Raw genomic sequence first — 20000 nt, 5'->3', positions numbered from 1 at the left:
GGCCCAGTATACAAATATGGGGCGGGTTTATTACCATTTTTTAAAAATCTGCTCAATGGAAATGTAGGTTCCACACAGAGATTCCAGACTAATTATTATGTACGCACAGTACGCAGTGATATTAGTCTGGCCATGCCAGGCTACAGTGCTACAGTATGACTATTCAGTGGAATCCATTCAGTTAAGCACCATTCAGCACCACTATTGAAGTAGATTCAGAGCCTTGTATAATGCATTAGTATTTACTGCATCACTGCCATACCTGTAATCACGGCAAAGAAAACCCTCTCCCAGGCATTATTACAATATTGTGATTGTTTATATTGTTGTGCTTGGTGCAGCCATGGTAAATTATTCTGAGAGGGAGAATGTCAAACAGCAAAATGTGTTATGAAATCACCCGGGACCACACATCTTTTTCTTTCTCATTTTACATTGAATATTGTTTACGTCGCCGTCTTGTGCCTCTGTGAGACTTTGTGAGATGGTGTGTGATTAAAATATTATAAGCAGGTAGAAAGATTCAGCATAAAGCACAGGAGACCCTACATAACTTTTTATTGTTATCGTGCATTATGAATGTGTCTCATGTACTGGGTCTGAATTTAGTTCGGTAAGTGATTGAGTGAGGTAAAAGACACAAGTCTGTGGAACACACAAAGGACAATTCATATTTTGTGTGTGTGTGTGTGTGTGTGTGTGTGTGTGTGTGTGTGTGTGTGTGTGTGTCTGTCTGTCTGTCTGTCTGTCTGTCTGTCTGTCTGTCTGTCTGTCTGTCTGTCTGTCTGTCTGTCTGTCTGTGGTGGCCATATATAGAGGAAATAAACAATGTTTTACTTATTATGTAAGCTTTATGTTTCCGGGAAAGGTTTTCACCAAGCCTGAATTCTCTTTTTGAGGAAAAAAACAACAACTACGTTCATTCAGTTACTGAACTGAGCATTCACCTATACTATAGGATAGTCTTGCGTACCCAGGCGATCAGAGATCTCTGCCAACTGAAACATCTGGGGACATGTGTCTAAATTCGCTGTAGGGACTAGAACTGGGTGGAAAGTCTGGAAACTATTCAGACATTTTAAAACAAACTGCACTACAGAACCAATACAAAGACTTTAGGGCGGTCCCTATTGGGACAGTATCAGGATTGTTTTTTCAAAGCACTAAGTGAAGGAGTGTTAGCGGTTCTGGCCCCTACATTGAATGAGAATGTGGATATCTCTAATCATTTGGCTAGGCAAGACTATAAAGTACCCGGGTCTGCTCAGTGTTCTACTGTCTTGTACTGTCGGCCACTTGGCAGCTCCACTGGAGCTATCAGTGTAGTTAGTGGCTTGCATCTTAATATATTGTTGTGGGATGGGACAGCGTTCCCTTTTCCTGCCTAGATTGCCTCAGACAGTCAAGGGACATGAACGGCCACCCATTTTGTGTTCTGTCGTATATTGCTTGGATGTTTTTGAGAGTGTCTACGTAGGAGGGTGTGAGTTAGTTGAACAACAGAAAGCAGACGATAATCATCGTTTTGTTGTTGTTATTCTTACACTATGATTTTGCATTTGGAGTACAGTATTATTTTGGTGTTGTGTGCATTAGTTGTTCCGTGTTGCAATGTTATTTTAATTGGGAAACCTCTGTGTGAGGGAGGATCGGAGCAGGAAGGTTAGACACCACAGGGGAATGGGTTGCTGCTAATTCATTTACACTTCATAGCTGAGGTTGTGACTTTGTTCAGAATACACTGAGGATTTTACAGTGTATTTTGTAGGCCTGTCACATTTATTACATAATCGCAATTATTTGAGATACTCACAATTATTTTGCATAATTGTCATAATCGTTTCCATGATGAAAAGTGTTCATATATTTTCAAACATTTAAAAAAATGAAATAGCATCTACAAGCGCTGCGACGCGTTGTGAGCTTGTAGATTATTATTTCCACAGTTTATTTTTAAAATGATTAACTATGTCAGTAATTTCTTTGTATATTTATATACAGTATATACAGTATCTGCCTTGTGCAACTTCAACTCCTAAAAGCCAAACAGAAATGTAATCTTTAATCATATATTCCAGTGTTGAAAACACAATTCAATCGTTAATCGCAATTATTTGAGTGACAATTAATCGTCAGGTAAAATTTCATAATCGTGACAGCCCTAGTATTTGGATGTATAGATACAGCACAGTCCATTCAATGCTACTTTGCCGCTGTGAGCAGCCCCACTGTAGGTGCAGAGACTTGAAGGCACAGGAGTCACTTTCACTTCATAACTGTACCTCCCGTCATCCGATGAAGTATTCATATCACGCTTACAAGGACACAGGTGCCAAACAGGTGCAAAACTAAATAGGTTTCATTCCACTAAAGACTGGCACTAAATTCCACAGAATAATGTTACCAGATTCACAGGACACTGACATATTCCTATTACTGGCCGTGGATTTACCTGTGAGTGAGCTCCTCGGACCGCAGATCTACTTCATATAATTATTTTTGTATCGTTTCGATGTATATTTATATTCTTGTAATTATAAATTGATTGATTACTTGATTCATTGGAAAAGTAATCGATAGAATAATTGCTAAGCAAATAATCATCAGCTGAAACCATATTCTACTGCATGTGTATCATACCACAATGCTGCACTTTCATACCCCTCTCATTATCACTCACATCATCTGCCCCCTTACTTCTTGAAACAGTCAACCACGAACGACAGTTACAGCAAAGCAGAACTCCATCAAAGGCAACTCCTCCTTGCCAATTGGAATGGCTTTACCTTTGTTTATGAGCATCTTCAGCTGGTGGCAGGGCTATATTGATTGATTAATTGATTGACTGATTGATTGTTTGATTGATTGATTGATTGATTGTGGTCCATTAAAGACGGGGTGCCGTGATTTTCTGTGATTCCCCCCCATCGGGTATTATGGTTATACGAGGAGGAAGATTTTTTTCAAAAAAGTGTACAGAAATTGTTAGAATTATGTTTTTATGTGGACACGCCTCCAGTTCATTAAGTATACCTGGTTCTCACCTTAGCACCTCCTCCACCACCTTAGCACCACCCACCTGTCCTAGTCCCTCCTCCTCCTCATGCCCACACCTGTTGTGTTATGATAATGAAGGGGAGGGTATGTTTTTACTATGTCACTAAAGCGCTGTTTCTCTATTGGCACGTTTGACCCTCAAGGTTTCAGCCTCCAGGTATAAACTCAAAATAGTCAGAGAAGACATAAAACACCATAAAAACACAACCAGGGGGCTTAATGAAGTTCTATCAACCTCATAGACACATGAAAAACAGAAAAAGTGCAAAACCATGGCACCACCTCTCACAATCAAATGTAATTCTACAAAATATCAAATATCAAAATATACAGTTAGTTTAAAACAATTCATGAACAATTTATGGTGACATTGTTTGTCGGCCTGTCCATCAGCCTGTCCATCTCTCCATCCGTCCACCACTTTGGTCCCAAACAACATATCTTGGAAACTATTGGGTGGACTGCCATTTATGTTCTGTGAATCTTAATGCTCCCATGAGGATGGACCCTGCTCATGACCTTTCCTCCAGCGCTCACAAGATATTTCAAAATCTAAAAGGTAGCTTTGTCATGAATTTTGCTGGGTACATTCATTCTCCCTGGAGGATTAACCACACTGATTTTGGTGACCCGATGGCTTTGCCTCTAAGGTCATCCGTGGGCCAAAATGTCCATTGCACACCAGATATCTCAACAATGCTTGGGGAAGAGAAATAGAAAAGGGTGAATTGCCATGAAACTTGATGAGCACATTCGTGCTCCCTTGAAGATGAACCCTAACCATTTGAGTGACACCATGACCTTTCTGTTTGGAACACCGTCCATAATAATAATAATGTCTTGCGTCATGGCCTGTCAACCGGTTTTCATAAATAAACTAGAAAAAATGCTCCTTTGAGCACAGGTCTCCGCTAGGCCAGGTAGGTTATTGTCGGCCAGCAATGTTTGGAATTCTGTCATTATAGAGGTGAGTGGAATCGCTGCGTTCATGATTTGAGGCATTTTGTTCAAAACGGACCACTCTGGAACTTTGGAAGCCAATCTTAGCCAATCAGGATATATATGAAAAGTCGGACAGATCCGTCTTGATCACATGACTATAGAGATACTGTGTGCCGATTTTTGTGGTGTTTGGACAAAATCTGTAGGAATTATATAAAACAATAATTGTGCATAAAATGGCCTCCTGGTGGCGCTATAACAGGCCAATGAGAAGAGGTTCTGCTCTGGCACCCAGGGAGTGTGCGTGCACAGTTTCGAGTTGATCGGGCCAACGGTGGCCAACGCTGCTCACAGATGGAAGGACGGACACACGGACACACGGACGGACCGACAGGGTTCAAAACATAGTCTCGGCTACGCCATCGTCCTGGCGAAGACAACAAAAACAGTAGCAAGTCCATCTTTTAGATTATTGCAGCTAAACCATTAAGAGAATACAAGCTTCAACAGTGAAAAATGACATTCTGGTATGCTCATGATTTTTACATGAGGCTAACATAACAATGCTAATGCAGATATTTGCATTTTTCACCCATATTAGGTAATAGACTTTATAATGTAGTTACTGTGGTCAGCCTTTGGATGGCGATATCACCTTCAAAAAAATCTGTTTAAAGACAAACTGATTAATCTTCATTGTAATGCAAATCAATGTCAGCTCCTTCAGCCTGGTATCCAAACAGAACACCCAGGTTCCTTTTGGACTCAGAAAGGGAATCTGTTACCTCCTGTATCTGCAGAATTGGCATCATGTAGCATTATTGTTTTGTTTTAATTCTGAGATTAGAAATCATTCAGGGAAGATTGTGCAGTGAGTCTCATCGAGACAGTTCATTCACAGCCGTTTGGTCCTGTACTCTCTCTCAACAGAATTAATTTCCAGAGCTGGAGTAATTGGGACCATAATAAGCCATGAGGGTGAGGGCAGCACTTTTAAGACCTGCCACTCACTGTGTATTTAATTACGAGTTACCATGGTAACAACAACAGTTAAGATCACTTGTGGATTTTGGAAGCCAAAACAGCGGTTCTCTGTTTAGTAACGACCCTATGTAGTGCTATCAATCTGTAATGTTCTTTTTGTACTCACTGAGAGGCAGCTTGCTGCCAGCCTTACAAGACTCAAACCAAATAAGGCCTCAGGCCCTGACAGCTTGACAGGTTGCATTCTTAAAGGGACACATTGCTTAGAGATCAGACACGCACGCACGCACGCACGCACGCACGCACGCACGCACGCACGCACACACATACACACACTAGTGCGGGAAGAATACCCTATCTTGTGGGTATTTCTCCAGTGAAATGCAGTAATGTATGCATTTCACATTAAATTTACATGTCATTGGGCGAAAACCCGATGACACGAAACAACACAACTCGTAGATACAACCACTGACGCGAAAAGAAACACAGAGAAGAAATACAGAAGATATAAACAGATGACATACAGTACACTATTGTTTCCTGCACTATATACATTATATTATCTGCTCACATCATCATCACAACATTAGCATATTTTATTTTCCTCTTTCCTCTGACCAGTCCTTCATCTTTTTTTCCTCTCCTTTCCTGTGTTTGCAGGTAGAGCCCATGTTCACAGTGCCAGCTCCACCGGCCGCTGGCCACCCTGGGCCTCTAGGGGTGTCCCTGCCTTCAAGCCCTTCCTTCTCCCCTCCGGCCCTGCCCCTGTCCAGCCCCAAGCAGCTGGTGGTCAGGACGCGCTCCATCGGCACTAACACCCAGGATGGAGTGGGTGGAGGTGGAGGTGGAGGTGGAGGTTCGGTGGGTCTGGATGGAGACGGGGCCTGCCTGGGGCCATGCCAGCCGGGCACGAGTGTTAACCTGGAGGGCATCGTGTGGCACGAGACTGAGGAAGGTGAGGAGAGACGATGAGTTCACGTTTCGAGTTCACAGCTTTTATTTGTCTGACTCCCACATAGGAAAATTTGGTTGCAGCAAGCCATCAATACAAAATATTCATGTACAATGCAGAGTGGCGCTTTACAGTGGAGCTGTTATGCAGGATAAATGTGCACTTATGTTCATTTAGCCCATGTATGGCTGAACCTGTGACCTGAAGGGAGCTCTCAAAGGGTGACTCACTCTGGCAGAATATAATATAATAATAATAGTATTTATTATTTTTGTAGAGATCAGATTCCAGGTTTTTGAATGATGGAGTAATTCTAGGCGTGAGCAACAGTGGAGGTGGGTGGGGTAAGGGGAGGTCTACAGATAATGATGAATTTATTTGGATAGCGCTTTCACAAACAAAGTTACAAAGTGCTTTACGGAACAAAGTTAAAAATCTTGACAGTTTTTTAGAAGCGATTTAAAAGAAGGCACTGATGTTGCTATAGCCATAGCTCCTTGGGTAGGGCATTTTAGTAGGTGCCCAGACTGCAAAAGCCTGATCGCCCTGGGTAATGAGTTTTAGGAACAACCAGGAGGGCTTTAGACTAGAGAATCTAAGGCTTATAAGTGACCAGCATTTCCGAACTGTCCATGCAGGGCTTTAAAAGTGATCCGTAAAATCTTAAAATTGCTTCTGAAGTTCACAGGAGATCCAGTGAAGAGCAGCCAAGATGAGATGTGATATGGTCATGTTTCTTAGTATTAGTTAACAGTCTAGCAGCAGAATTCTGTACCAATTGGAGTCAGGATATTACTTTTTTACTGAGGCATGGTTATGGCTTATTGGTTATGGTTTAGTGTGGCATGGTTATGGCTTCACAGCCACCACGTCCCTCTTGGTTTTCTGTGAAAAGGACCGTGTTAGCGGCTGGAACAGTACAGAGGCACTCGTAGTAGGGTTTAACCCGAAGGTATATTTATTCACAAAACATGACACAGGACATTTAGGAGAAACACCTTGGCATGGTGGGGTCTAGCTTCTCACCCTCAGCTCTTCTCTAGTTGGAATGGCAGCAGCCTTTTATAGCCAGCTGGAGCTAATGAATCTGGACTATACCACTTTACTGCACCATTCACAGGAGTGTTTCTAAAACATATAAATACCTAACTAAACATACAGTTAATACATGAATATAAATAGCCTTAAAACACAAGTATTACAAGTCTCATTAACTACACAGGTTATTCAATACTTCCTTCTTCTCACTACAACATCATTTCATTCACACCAGCACATCATAACCCCCCCAGCTATCCTAATATGGTCCAGCCCAATCATGCTGACACACACAGGCAATTGTTAGGCATTCAATCAGACCTCAACAATAAAACTTACATTGCACCTCAACCATATTGCATCTAGTCTCTATTGCACTTATTACACCTGCCCATCATGATTGTCACACTTTTGTCTCCCCAGGTGGAACTCGTTGGCTGAGTGGCCATCTCAGTCAAACAGGAAACAATCAAATGTATTCAACAATAAAATAATGACTGTGCAAAATACGCTGTGCAAATTACTAAAGTGCCAATATGCTGTGCAATTAAGTAAACTCTGGGTTATCATATATGTGCCACTTTGTAACAGAGGTCCTCTCTGTTACATTCTGGGATAGATCTTACTTAAAAACATGCAGCCGTCCCTTCCAGTTATTTGAAGAATGTCACTTTGCACACTTTGCAAGTTGATTTTACTGGCGACAAGCGGCAGAATGCTACCCAGCGCACCTTTAAAATCAAATGGATGAAGTTGTCTTCAAGAACAAAAAACGAGTTATTGCCATCGGCAAGCTTCACCGATGCCAGGTATTTTAGCATGGTATCTCTGCCGTGTTCCGGGGCCCCTGTCTAGGTGTTGGCCTTTTGAATCATTCAGAGTCGCCCCCCCACCCCACCCTTACGGTGCCCCTGGGTGTAATATGTCACTAATAAATAACTTGTCTGTCTGCAGCAGAGCTGCGGTGCTCTGCCAACCACAGGGCGTCTGGAGTGAAGTGTTGAGTTGTAGTCCAGGCCCAGTGGTAATTAACATGGAGCGCTTCTCTTCACCCATGGCACAAACACACACACACACACACACACACACACACACACACACACACAGTGAAGTCAAGTCAATTTTATTTCTAGAGCACATTTAAAAACAACCAGGGTTGACCAAAGTGCTGCACAGCATATAAATATACAAGAGAAAAAACAACAACACTGTTACACGCACGCACGCACGCACGCACGCACGCACGCACGCACGCACACACACACACACACACACACACACACACACACACACACACACACACACACACACACACACACACACACACACACACACACACACACACACACACACACACACACACACACACACACACACAGGACTGGGCATACTACTGCACGACTCACCGTGCAGTGGTGGAAAGTAATTAAGTACATGTACTCAAGTACTGTACTTTTTTCTTTATACTTTACTGGAGTATTTCCAATTTTCAATACTTTTACTTCTACTCCATTACATCTCAGAGCCAAATATAGTACTTTTACTCCACTAAAATGATTGGACAACTTTAGTTACTAGTTACTTTGTAGATTTTAAATATTATTACAAAACATACATTAACCACTTCAGCCCTATATAGACTTCGGCTATTTGAAAATAGCTACAAGCACACAATATGCGCTTGTAGATCTGTAGATTGTCTGCTATTTTTTGCAACGCAAAAATAGCAGATCTACACAAATATGTTATGAGCTTGTATAGATTGTCTATTTCCGGCAAAGATAGAGCCAAAAACTAGGGGGGCCCAGACCCCCGGGCACTCCCGTCAATGAAGTATATAAGGATTTAAAAGGTTAATTTAACTGTCAGATAAATCTAATCTTACTGTGTAGAATAGATAGAACACAGCTCAGATTCCCACATGGATCAGAGAGATGCAGAGGAAAGAAGGAAGAGGGGATGGAGGGAGAGGGATGGAGGGAAAAGATGGGGCTGCAGAAAAAGGAAAATGGACAGTGCATAATAATAATACATACAATTCATACTCTAGTTCTGATTAGAGCGGACAGAATGAGAGATGGAGAGATATAGAGGAAGAGAGTGAGAATGAGAGATGGAGCAGTGGGGAGATTACGGGGAGTGGGTATTTTGTCTGTCTTTGGAAGGAAAGATGCAAGTGTGTCTTGGGGGAGTGAGATAGACTCTGAGAGAGTGAAGGGAATGAAAAATGAGAGAATGTGAGGAAGCTAGGCTCAGAGAAAAATAAAAGCAATACAAAAAAATGAAAAAGAGCAAAGCGTTCTTTTTAAAAAAAAGTCCCTTTCATCTTGAGTGATCGGCCTTGCCACTCAGGGACTATTCTTCAGACGACATTGGGTGATATGTGAGCCTCCATCCTCTGGTGGCGGAGGGATACGCCACTGACACTGTATGAATATTGATTAAGTGGAATGCTAATTGAAGAGCTTCGGGGCTTGATGAGCCTGAATTAAATGACAATTTGTGCTGCTCAGAAGCTCACAGAGCCTCTCTTTCTGTGTGTCCCTGTATGTCTCTCTGTCCCCCCAACACATTTTGCACTCAAATGACCACAATGGCCCTCAAGCTTTTTTGTGTTTTATCCTTTTGAGATACAAATATATGTTCATGTATATGCATTTTTGTCAATAAAATCAGTCAGTCAGTCAGTCAGTCGATCGATCGATCGATCAATCAATCGATCAATCAATCAATCAATCAATCAATCAATCAATCAATCAACCAGTCAGTCAGTCACTCTGTCTGTCTGTCTGTCTGTCTGTCTGTCTGTTTAAATGTGTTAATTTTTCACACTGTCTCATGGGTCTGTCATTCAGTGTCTCTCTTCCTTTGTCTGTTAGCCTGTCTGACTGTTTTGTTCATTTTTCTGTTTTCTGTCAAGACCAGACAAGTGCTCCATGCTAATAATATTTTCATTATAATGTGTGTCAGGAGCCCGTCAGCTGTTGTTTGGTTTTCAATGCTCCCTTGTCACAGAGAACAGCTCATCTACGAGGATTTTATCATCAAAGTGTGGTTACAAGATCTATTACAAAATTTTGCCTTTGTAATATTTCTTCTTTTCTTTTCTTTCTGCTCTGTCTGTCTGTCCGCCTGCCTGCCTGGCTATTTGTCTGCCTGCCTGTGCATATAGTTAACTGGTCATAGGTTTTATGCCGTTTAATTCTGCCTTTAAAGAAGTAATCTACATGAATGCTGTTTAATAATATATCTTCCTATCACCAGTTCACCACATACAAATATGATGATTTGGGAGAGTGGACAATGGAATGAAATATCCATGGTTAACCATATCGAATATAATCCCCTTAAAGCTGTATACATGCATCTTAGATGATCACTGGCATCTGAAACACATAACCTAGTACTGTACCCATGTGCAAATGTAACCCAGCTAAATGTACAATCCAGGTAAGACACAAATGTTAACGCCAGCTTTTGATGTGCAGTGATTGATTGTCAAGCTAACTGACGAGATAGAACTGTGCTGCAGTCAAACCTCATTTTAAGCTTCCAATCTGTTTAAAATGTGATTCCCTCTACTGCCACTGGCACATCACAAAGAGAAGGTTAATGGTTTTCAAATGTCAGTCTGTCTCTCGCCTTGTCTGTCTCCTGAATCCTTCCCTCACTGTGTGGGTGTGTGTGTATGTGTGTGTGCGTGGCTGGGTGCACACATGTGTGAATGTGTGAGCACAAATGCACTGTAAAGAGTATTATAGGGAACATTTTTCAAAACAGATCTATAAGCTCACCACTCGTCGCGATGCAACACGTTGTCAGCTTGTAGATTGGATATTTTCACCATGCAACACTATCATAATATGACAAAGATAGAATAGGGTACACACTGGATAATGTAAAGATCTAACCACATTGGTTTCATTTGAGGATTTGACTGTGTGTGAGTGCACGGACAGTAACTATATAAATCACTAGACATCCTTTCAACCTAGCTGAGGCTTCTTCTATCCTGTTCCACGGAATGAAGCTTCAAGGTTAACACTTATATCCCATGAGAAATAAATGATGAATGGAACAGTGTAAATCTATTCTAATGTATCCCTCCAAAACCACCAGGTAGGGCTGCACAATTAAAATGAAATCACAATGTTGATCAACAATGTTACAGTAATTACTATCTCACTATTTTCCAGAGAGACAGACAGTATCCTAAGCAAGGTATTATTGTGCTGTATGAAAACCCTGTTCTTCTCAATACTTTTCTTCTATATATACAGTATATGAAAAAAGCAAATTCCACATAAAAATATATATTTTACATTATTATGTGTTGCCCTACCTTGAGGTTTCCTATTGGCTGTAGTATACCCCGCCAATGGGTTTACTATGACACTCAACTAATGTGTCTAGTATAACTAGAAGTATGAAAATATTAATTGTCTCTTTAAGAATCCAAAGTTTGAAGCTTTCCTTGTTGTCTTCCAACTATTCTATTTTCGGTACCTTTCTTATACAGTACCAAAAGTCAACATGGTGCATGGTGTAATGTGTCTGCTCCTGTTCTGTGTGACTGGCAGGTGTTCTGGTGGTGAATGTGACGTGGAGAAAGAGGACCTATGTGGGAACTTTGCTGGACTGTACCAAACATGACTGGGCTCCTCCAAGGTAACAGTGTATTATTGCTTTATTATTTTATGAATGACAATGCATGTGTCTCTGCTGGCACATGCATGTGCCAGCAGAATCATGCATGCATCATGCATCATGCATGCATGATTCTGCTAGAATCAAATCCTTTATTCCTTTATTTTTTGTTTCCTACATTTGATTATTAATGATTATTTCAAAAGCTTTTCAAAATTAAAAATAAATAATTCTAAAATTTTTCAAAATAATTGCATAAATAAACTAGAAAAGTGTGCTCCTCAGAGCACAGGTCTCCGCCAGGCCGGGTTGCCTACCCAGGGTCCGCAAACTTTGGTCATAGCCACTTGGAAGTTGGAATGGGATCTGAAAAATAAACGTATGCAGAAAATATAATCTGGCACAAACAGGGCCTATAAATTGCGCCATGATCCAAGGAATCCACGAGAAACAGATTGTAAGACCTACATTTTATAGGATTTATAGGCCAAAACGTGAAGTGGACTGTTGTAGCGCCACCATGAGGATATTTTAATAATTTGGGATGGAGGTTCTTCCTTGGCTTAGTGGGAATGTGTGTGCAAAGTTTCCCAGAAATCGTGCGCAAAACAGCCACCCCTACAAACTTTGGAAGACGGACGAACACATGGATGGACCGACGGACAGGGACGAAAACATAGTCTCGGCCACACCTTCGGCCTGGCGGAGACAATAAACAAAATCAAAGAAATTCCATAAATTTGAAAAAGAAAGTAGTGAAAATAGCAAATCTACAAACTTACAACTGTTATTACTATTATTACAGCTATTGCTACAGCCCATACTGTTAATATTATTAGATGAAATAGACAACCCACTTGAAAATGTATTTTCTGTTTATTATAGCCGTAGAGAGACGGGGAGTTATTGAACAAACACTTGGCTAGCCCAGATGCCTTTCAACCAATGGAAAAAGATTAAACAGGACTCAAAATGAGTGCCACTAATTACCGTATCTGCATTTATATGATACATATTTTTTGATTGATGCTGAATTAATGCCAAATGAGCTTCCTGCATATTAGTAGTTAGGCCTACATGCATTCTTTTTTATGTAGCTATTTAAATACACATACATAAATGTATTCTTCCCTTTACTTATTGGTAATAGAGACAGTCATTACTAGCAAACATACCAGCCTAATAATGCTGGGAAGAGGGGGGTCTCCCCTTATAACAAAGGAAAATTAAGGGAAGATTTACCCTGTTCCCTTTTATTACAAAAATAATTAATTAAATCCAAGACTGGCTAAGTAAATATTAAATTAAATGACCATTTTCAACACATGCTTATTTGTTTTCAATATAAATAATACATTTTGTGCTTACTTTTTAACCAGTGAATGTATCACTATCTATTATTTTCTTGATTTGCACATAAGGCGGCACACTACTAAAAATACATATGTATAAGTGAATGCTAAGATTTAATAGTAATATTGTTTCTGCTTTCAGCTGCCAGTCTGTGTTGAATATGAACAAAACCATCTCCATTCCCCTAATGGATTACAAATGGGTAGTTGCTTTTATAATTGCCAAGTGGAAAATGTAACAGTCACTGCTCTCCACACTGAAACCACTCAATTAATTCTCCTGTATGCAAATTATTGTTGTCATGGTAATTACAGCTTAATCTCAGAAACCAGGAACAAAATAGCCTTTTCTCCCTTTGGTCGTAGTGGGCTTCAGTCCAGAGCAATTGATAAAAGCAAAATGTTGCACATTTTTTCCTTATATTTTGCTTTTGGATTTAGATAAAATGATGATAACATGAATATAATAATCGCTCATATATAAACACAAGCCTCTGGAAAAGGAGCCCCAGCATAAAGCACAAGTATAAAAGATCAGAATAATCAGGGCAGAGGAACCACAAGCTAATGGGGAGTGCAATTGTGAGATATGTCAGTTGTAGTGAATGTCAACCATGTTAAAAAGCTGTTTGCAATCTGCAGATCTTGCCTACAGTACTTGTCATGTGTAGTCTGATGTCACTCAATGTGACATTTAATTGCTTAGAAACCAGAGAAATGTACTATTATATTCATATGATTAAGACACTAATAATATCGTGTCACCTCAAGTCATGTCATCTCATCACCGTCCTCACGTTGCTATTTTTTCCTCTCTAGAGTAGCTTCAGGTTGAGAATAAATATTGTTTTTGTAATTGAATGTTTTTCTCCTCACCAGGTTTTGTGAGTCCCCCTCCAGTGACCCAGAGACACCAGGGGGCCGTGGCCGGGGAAAACGGATGCGGTTGGCCATTGCTGAACGACCCTGTGTTGAGACTGCCCCCGCCCCCAAGGTCAGGGGCCTATCACAGCACAGGAGCCGTGGAGGAGGTGTGGCTGGAACCACATCCGGACAGATCCACAACAAGGGGCGGAGAGGCAGCCTGAACCTCATCAACAGCAATGGCCGAACGCCTGCCTCTTTCTTCCCGCTGGAGGAGGTGAAACCGACCAACAACAGTACCTCCTCCATCTCCTCTTCCTCCTCCTCCTCTGGAAAGCGTAAGAACAAACCTCCGGCTGAACTGGACCTCAGCCTTGTCTCCTCTTCCTCAGACGACATCAAAAACGGGAATGGGAAGAGGATCCGTGCCAAGTCCCGCAGCGCTCCCACCACACCGCAGGGCAAGTCCGACCCCTCATTCATGGACCCAGGGGGAGGGTGCGCCTCTTCACCACCTCCTCCCCCCATCCTCATTGACTGCCCCCACCCCAACTGCACCAAGCGCTACAAGCACATAAACGGACTGCGCTACCACCAGACGCATGCACACCTGGAGGCAGAAGAGCAGAGGAAACCTGAGCTTCAGGAGGTGCTCAAGGATGGAGAGAGTGAGGAGCGGCTGTCCGACTGTGAAGAGACAGTCGGCCATGTGACTTACAACCTCCCTGAAACAAACAGCAGCACTAACACTAACAGTAGCACTTCCTCCAAGAAGCCCGCTCCGTTATACAAGGTGACCCCAGTGGGGTCTCCTAAAAACAGGCGCCTGCTCCTCAGCACTGACCACAGTCCATCTGCAAACTCCAAGACTAGGAGGACTTCCCTGCTGAAAGACGGTCTGATGGATGACCTGAGCAACCTGCCCATCATCTCCAACATGACTGTGGTTCTGGAGAACTGCATGGTGGCAGACCGTAACTCCACAGTAGAAATGCCCAAGCTGGAGGCCGAAGGTTTGATTGACAAGAAGGGAGGTTGCGACAGTAAGAGTAAGAAGGCCAACGGCAAGGTGGAGAAGTTGTCCAAGTCACGGACCAACCGTCCTATCGCTCCAGCACCTGCTCCCCCTAAGCTGATCGCTATCCCTAATACCACTTACCCCACAAGTACAGCAGATACCACCCCACAGCAGCAGCAACCTTCACCCATGGCTGCTGTGGGTCTCACTAGTAAAACCATGCCCTTGAAGGCTATCAAGCCAAAGTTGAGCATTGTGGTGGAACCAAGCTTGGTCAAAGCCACTTTGGTCACCTGCAGCAAAGAGACCAGGAAGAAAGAGAAGAGGAGGCTGAAGGACAAACATGGCAAAGACACACCCATCAGGACCCCCAATGGAGAAAGCAGTGGAATCAAAATAGAGGACAACGGTGGATCTAAAATGGGCACCAAGGAGGCTTCTGGAAGTCTCCTGAAAGAGCACCTCAGCAAACAGGAAGTTATGAATGGACTGACGGAGAGCCAGGAGAGCAGAATGGCTAGCATCCGCGCAGAGGCTGACAAGGTGTACACCTTCACCGATAATGCACCAAGTCCGTCTATCGGCGGGTCCTCGCGGCTCGATGCTGCTGGTTGCCTGACAACAGCGGATGGGAGCAGCAAGAACAACAGCCCTGCATACTCCGACATCTCGGACGCCGGTGATGATGGTGGATCTTCAGAATGCCGCTCGGAAGTCTCTAGGTCCAAGTGTGGCTCTATTGCTGCTGCTGCTGCCTCGGAAGTGACTTCAAACAGTAACCACGGCAGCGCTAGTAAGACTCCTCCCTCTGTGTCTGCACCATCGTCAAAAGACCCCCAGTCTCCGTACTACCACCATGGCTATGAGCCCTATTACATACAGGGCTACTTACAGTCTGACAGGCAGAGCAGCAACGCTCCCGCCTTTCACAAGAGCTCCTCCCATGACGGCAAGGGCAAAGACAGGAAGGAGGAGGTCAAGGAGGAAGACAAAAATTCCACCCACGAGTTCTCTGACTCAAAGAAAGCAGAGGGACCTCCTCAGTCCCAGTTACAGCTGGCAATGAGTCAGACGCAGACGGCACTCGCCCAATCCCTCTATTATGGCCAGTACTCCAGAGGACTGTACATGGACCAGAAACTGCTGCTGGGCTCCAAGTGCTGCGACCAGCCGCCAGGGACCAAGCAAAGAGGAGAGAGGGGCCAAGGACTGAGCAGTAGAGATTCAGAAGAAATTAAACATATGGTAGGGGCATTGGCCAGTGGATCTATGTTGGGTAAAGGAGGGGATGGTGTGAAAGGGTGCTGCGCCAAACCCGTCCTGTCCTACGTGGAGATGGGTGAGAGAGGAGAGAGGGGACAGAACCTGGGCTCCCAGCAGCATGGGGCCAAGACAGCACATGGTGGCATCTTAGTGGACCAACACCAGGGCTTGGTGAAAGACTGCGATGATGTCAAGTCATCCTCCTCTTCCTCCTCTTCTTCTTCTTCCTCCTCTTCTTCTTCAGTCCACAACCCAAACAGTCAGACAGATCTGGACTCAAATGTTTCCTTTTCCAATGTAAGTTTCTCCCTCTGTCTCTAGCCTGCTGCCACTGTATTGGTGTGTTAAACTGACTTGTGGAAATAATAACAAGATGATGATGTGTTGTGTACAGCAAAGCCATTTGGTGCTAATCCTAATGACAATGTGGTTCATGTGGTGCTTTAGATGTGCTTTGCTGTTCTGTTTCAATCATTTGATTGAAGACAAAGTCATTTGGTTTTCATTTGATGGATGCAAATGGTTTTAAACTATTCAATGAGAATGGGGGGTGGGGAGGGGGTTGTTTCATGTCCAACCTTAGCTGTAAATGTAAACATTCAACACATAAATGATCAAAATAATCTTTTCAATACAAAAGTGTTTGGTTTTGATATGAGATGTTTTTTTCATACATTGTGTACTGATCTTTTTAGTTTGTCGTTTAACACAGGGTTAACTTCTAAGTCTAAACATGGTGGGCTAGAAAATAAAATGTTTGCTTTCTAGTACAAATTTAAAAAGGTGCAAGTTGGGTGGGAGGGGGGGCGTCCTGCTGTTTTCCTTGGTTTTGTTCTTATCCCAATTAAAAATGTCTGGCTGTTGAAACTTCATCATCCCTCATCAACATCACATCCAGAGCCCTTGACAGACAGACAGTCTGTCTGTCTGCGGCTCTCTTTCACAACCACTCAGTGTTTCCTCTATATTCAGACAGCAGCGGTGGGCTGATGACAGCTAGAACACCCCCCCAGCCCCCCCCCCCCTCGGTAAAACTAACTGTGAAACGTGAAAGCTGCACTTTACATTCTCTGAAGCCAGGGCTCATGCTTATTTAAAACACAATTTTAAACAAATATAACAGTTTTAGCTCTATAACAAAAAACTAAAATGGGACAGAAACATAGCTGGACAGTGAATCGACCCCCCCCCCCCCCTCTCCACCCATCATTGTTAGTAGAGAATAATAGGGGAAACACTGCCTCTTGCACCAACACTTGTCCCCATCGATCTAGCCTTCAGACGGCCCTTCCTGGGGTCACCGCCTCGCTCACAGCAAATACATGGAGCATCTTCAGAGTCAGCATTGTCAGGAGGAGGACGAGGTTGAAGCAGACAGAGCAAAAGAATGGGGAGCTACCATGGAGCCGGCTGCTGGGACCAAGACCATGGCAGGAGGTGGTGGAGGAGGAGGTGTGGGGGCTGGAGAAAGAGGAGGAGGTGTAGGTGATCTTAAGAAGGCCAGGGTCCATGGATCCCAGGATCTCTCACCCACTATCATCAACGCAGAGGATCCTGATGGGCTGGAGGAGCTTGAAGAGCAGGACCAGGAGCCAATGGGAGTGCTTTCCGATGAGTCGCAGAGTGCCCGAGCTGCAGTGTCTCCTCCCATGACCCCCCAGCAGCCGTACATCCAGTACCAGCACCCTTCCTACCCACCCTACCTGGCCATGTGCGAGAGCAGCGGAGGCTCCTACAGAGGGGTGTCTCCAACCCTGGTCCATAACTACCCTGGTAAGGCTTTCAACTTATAATGTATACACAGAGGTATTCCATATGGAAACAAAACAGCATGGCTTCCATGCGGATCAAGGACTTCATGTGGCTAGTTTATGAGATCAGTGACAGTTATCTATGACATCAGTACTATGACCAGGAGGTGTATTTTGTACATCAAGCCGCCTCACGCTAAGAACAGGAGAAAGCCTCCTGACCTGTGCGATACATGGCTCTGGAACCACTGGTTCCCACAGTTACTTATTTACAAGACTAGTAACAAGAAAAGGGCACACCATGGAGCACATATCTTCGCCATACTGGGTGGCCTACCCTATGTGTTGATTGTGTTTTTACGGTGTGGTTCTGTAGGAGGCTAGCTGTCTTTAAGAGCCCGTCTCCCTATTACTACTGTACCACGACACTTTCACATTATGTTTTATATTTTAAGAAATATTTTGATTATGGAAGTCAATGGGGCTTTGATCGAGCTGAAACCTTGCCCAAATTTGGAGTCATACATCACAGATGACTGACATCACACAAGCTGGCCACATGAAGTCCAAGATCCACATCCACATGTTCCAATTTTTACACTGTGGCTCTGTAGGAAGGCTAGCCGTCTATGAGATGGTCGGTCTGTCCGTCTGTCTGTGCGTTTGTCCGTAGCTATTCTTGCAAAAAACTAACTAACTTTGTTAGGTGTCCATCGTATAAGGCTGATGATCCACTCCAAGGTGTCCCAATATAGGAACATAACAGACTTGGTGGAGTTCTTCACCTCAATTATACTATAATAATAATAGTTATTTTCCTTACATAGGGATGCCTTGTTATCTATATATACATTTCTAAACCCAAAACCCCCCCAAAAAAACTGCCACTGTGTGGGACTAAACACAAAAACAACATATCAATGTCACTAACAAGACACGCCACAACGTGCAGAATTACTACGCGCAGTCTGTAGGCCACTTCATACTGCTCAGCACACATCTGCCCCCTCGCAGCATAATTAATTGCGGCCAACACAAACTCACAACATTACAGTCGGCCATGTTGTTCCTTAGCGTCATCGCCGACCACCGCCCAACGAGACCCAAGTGAGGTCAGACAACACACTCCATATTTGGGCATAGCTCCATTGGGAACATCTCCTATTATGGCTTTATATAACCGCCCAACGAGACCCAAGTGAGGTCAGACAACACACTCCATATTTGGGCATAGCTCCATTGGGAACATCTCCTATTATGGCTTTATATATTATAGAGACCAACAAACACAAAGCACCGCGCAGCGGCTAGGGGGGAGGGGCGCGCAGCGCCCCGACCCTCTAGTACAGTACATGATCATTTTACATAATGTCAGAGACACTCATAAGATATGTTAAGCTGTAACTGTATGTTTCAATATTTATATAATGTCTAATCTCTGCCATAAAAATAGTAACATCTTAAATACACATGTACTGTAGGTATGTGAACGGCACAGATATATGATGATTAATGGAGCATCCCTATGGGAAATAATAAATAAAAAGTAGTTGCGCGTATCAACTCACTCTGCGTGTCTGCGGGGTACCTGTGTCCTTATGTGAACATAATATGTGTGTGTACGTGTCTGTCTGACCCTCTGTCTGCCTGTATACTTTTGTGTGTGTGCGCGCGTGTGTGTGTGTGTGTGTGTGTGTGTGTGTGTGTGTGTGTGTGTGTGTGTGTGTGTGTGTGTGTGTGTGTGTGTGTGTGTGTGTGTGTGTGTGTGTGTGTGTGTGTGTGTGTATAAATCAGGCTTCCACTACCCCTTGTATGGTAAAACAGCAGGAAGGGAAGACTGTGAGGGGAGCCAGCCCACCAGAGGTGGAGCAGTGGCCAGTAAACAGAGCAGTGACTCCACAGCCATGGAGCTCCTCCAGCAGCAAACCCACCAGTACCATGGCAAGTCCCCTGCTGTGAGTATACACATGGATTGATTGATTGAAGAAAATAATCCATTGAGTTCTTAGGTTATTGCAATTTTGTAATTTGTAGTGTATACGTGTGTCGTCATTGTGCCCTTGCAATATACTGTGTGTCCTCCATATACACAGTACCGCATTTACCAAGTATGTACTGAAATACTTTGT

General features: G+C 43.2%; 1 protein-coding gene across 1 annotated transcript in view; it reads left to right on the top strand.

Annotated features, from left to right (window-relative positions):
- znf608 (zinc finger protein 608) overlaps positions 1–20000 on the top strand; it is a gene marked incomplete at its 5' end in the record, with an annotated part of 33445 nt that overhangs the window by 10716 nt on the left and 2729 nt on the right. Inside the window, 5 exons of the mRNA XM_084055483.1 lie at positions 5647–5941; positions 11557–11644; positions 13855–16417; positions 17395–17893; positions 19666–19826. Coding sequence (XP_083911609.1) covers positions 5647–5941; positions 11557–11644; positions 13855–16417; positions 17395–17893; positions 19666–19826 — 3606 coding nt within the window. The remainder of the gene's footprint in view (positions 1–5646; positions 5942–11556; positions 11645–13854; positions 16418–17394; positions 17894–19665; positions 19827–20000) is intronic.

This window comes from Gymnoscopelus microlampas, assembly GCF_963454915.1.
Source record: "Gymnoscopelus microlampas genome assembly, chromosome: 4".
NCBI classification, from domain to species: domain Eukaryota; kingdom Metazoa; phylum Chordata; class Actinopteri; order Myctophiformes; family Myctophidae; genus Gymnoscopelus; species Gymnoscopelus microlampas.
Note: the sequence above shows the minus strand (reverse complement) of the source record. Positions and strands in the feature narration are given on the sequence as shown.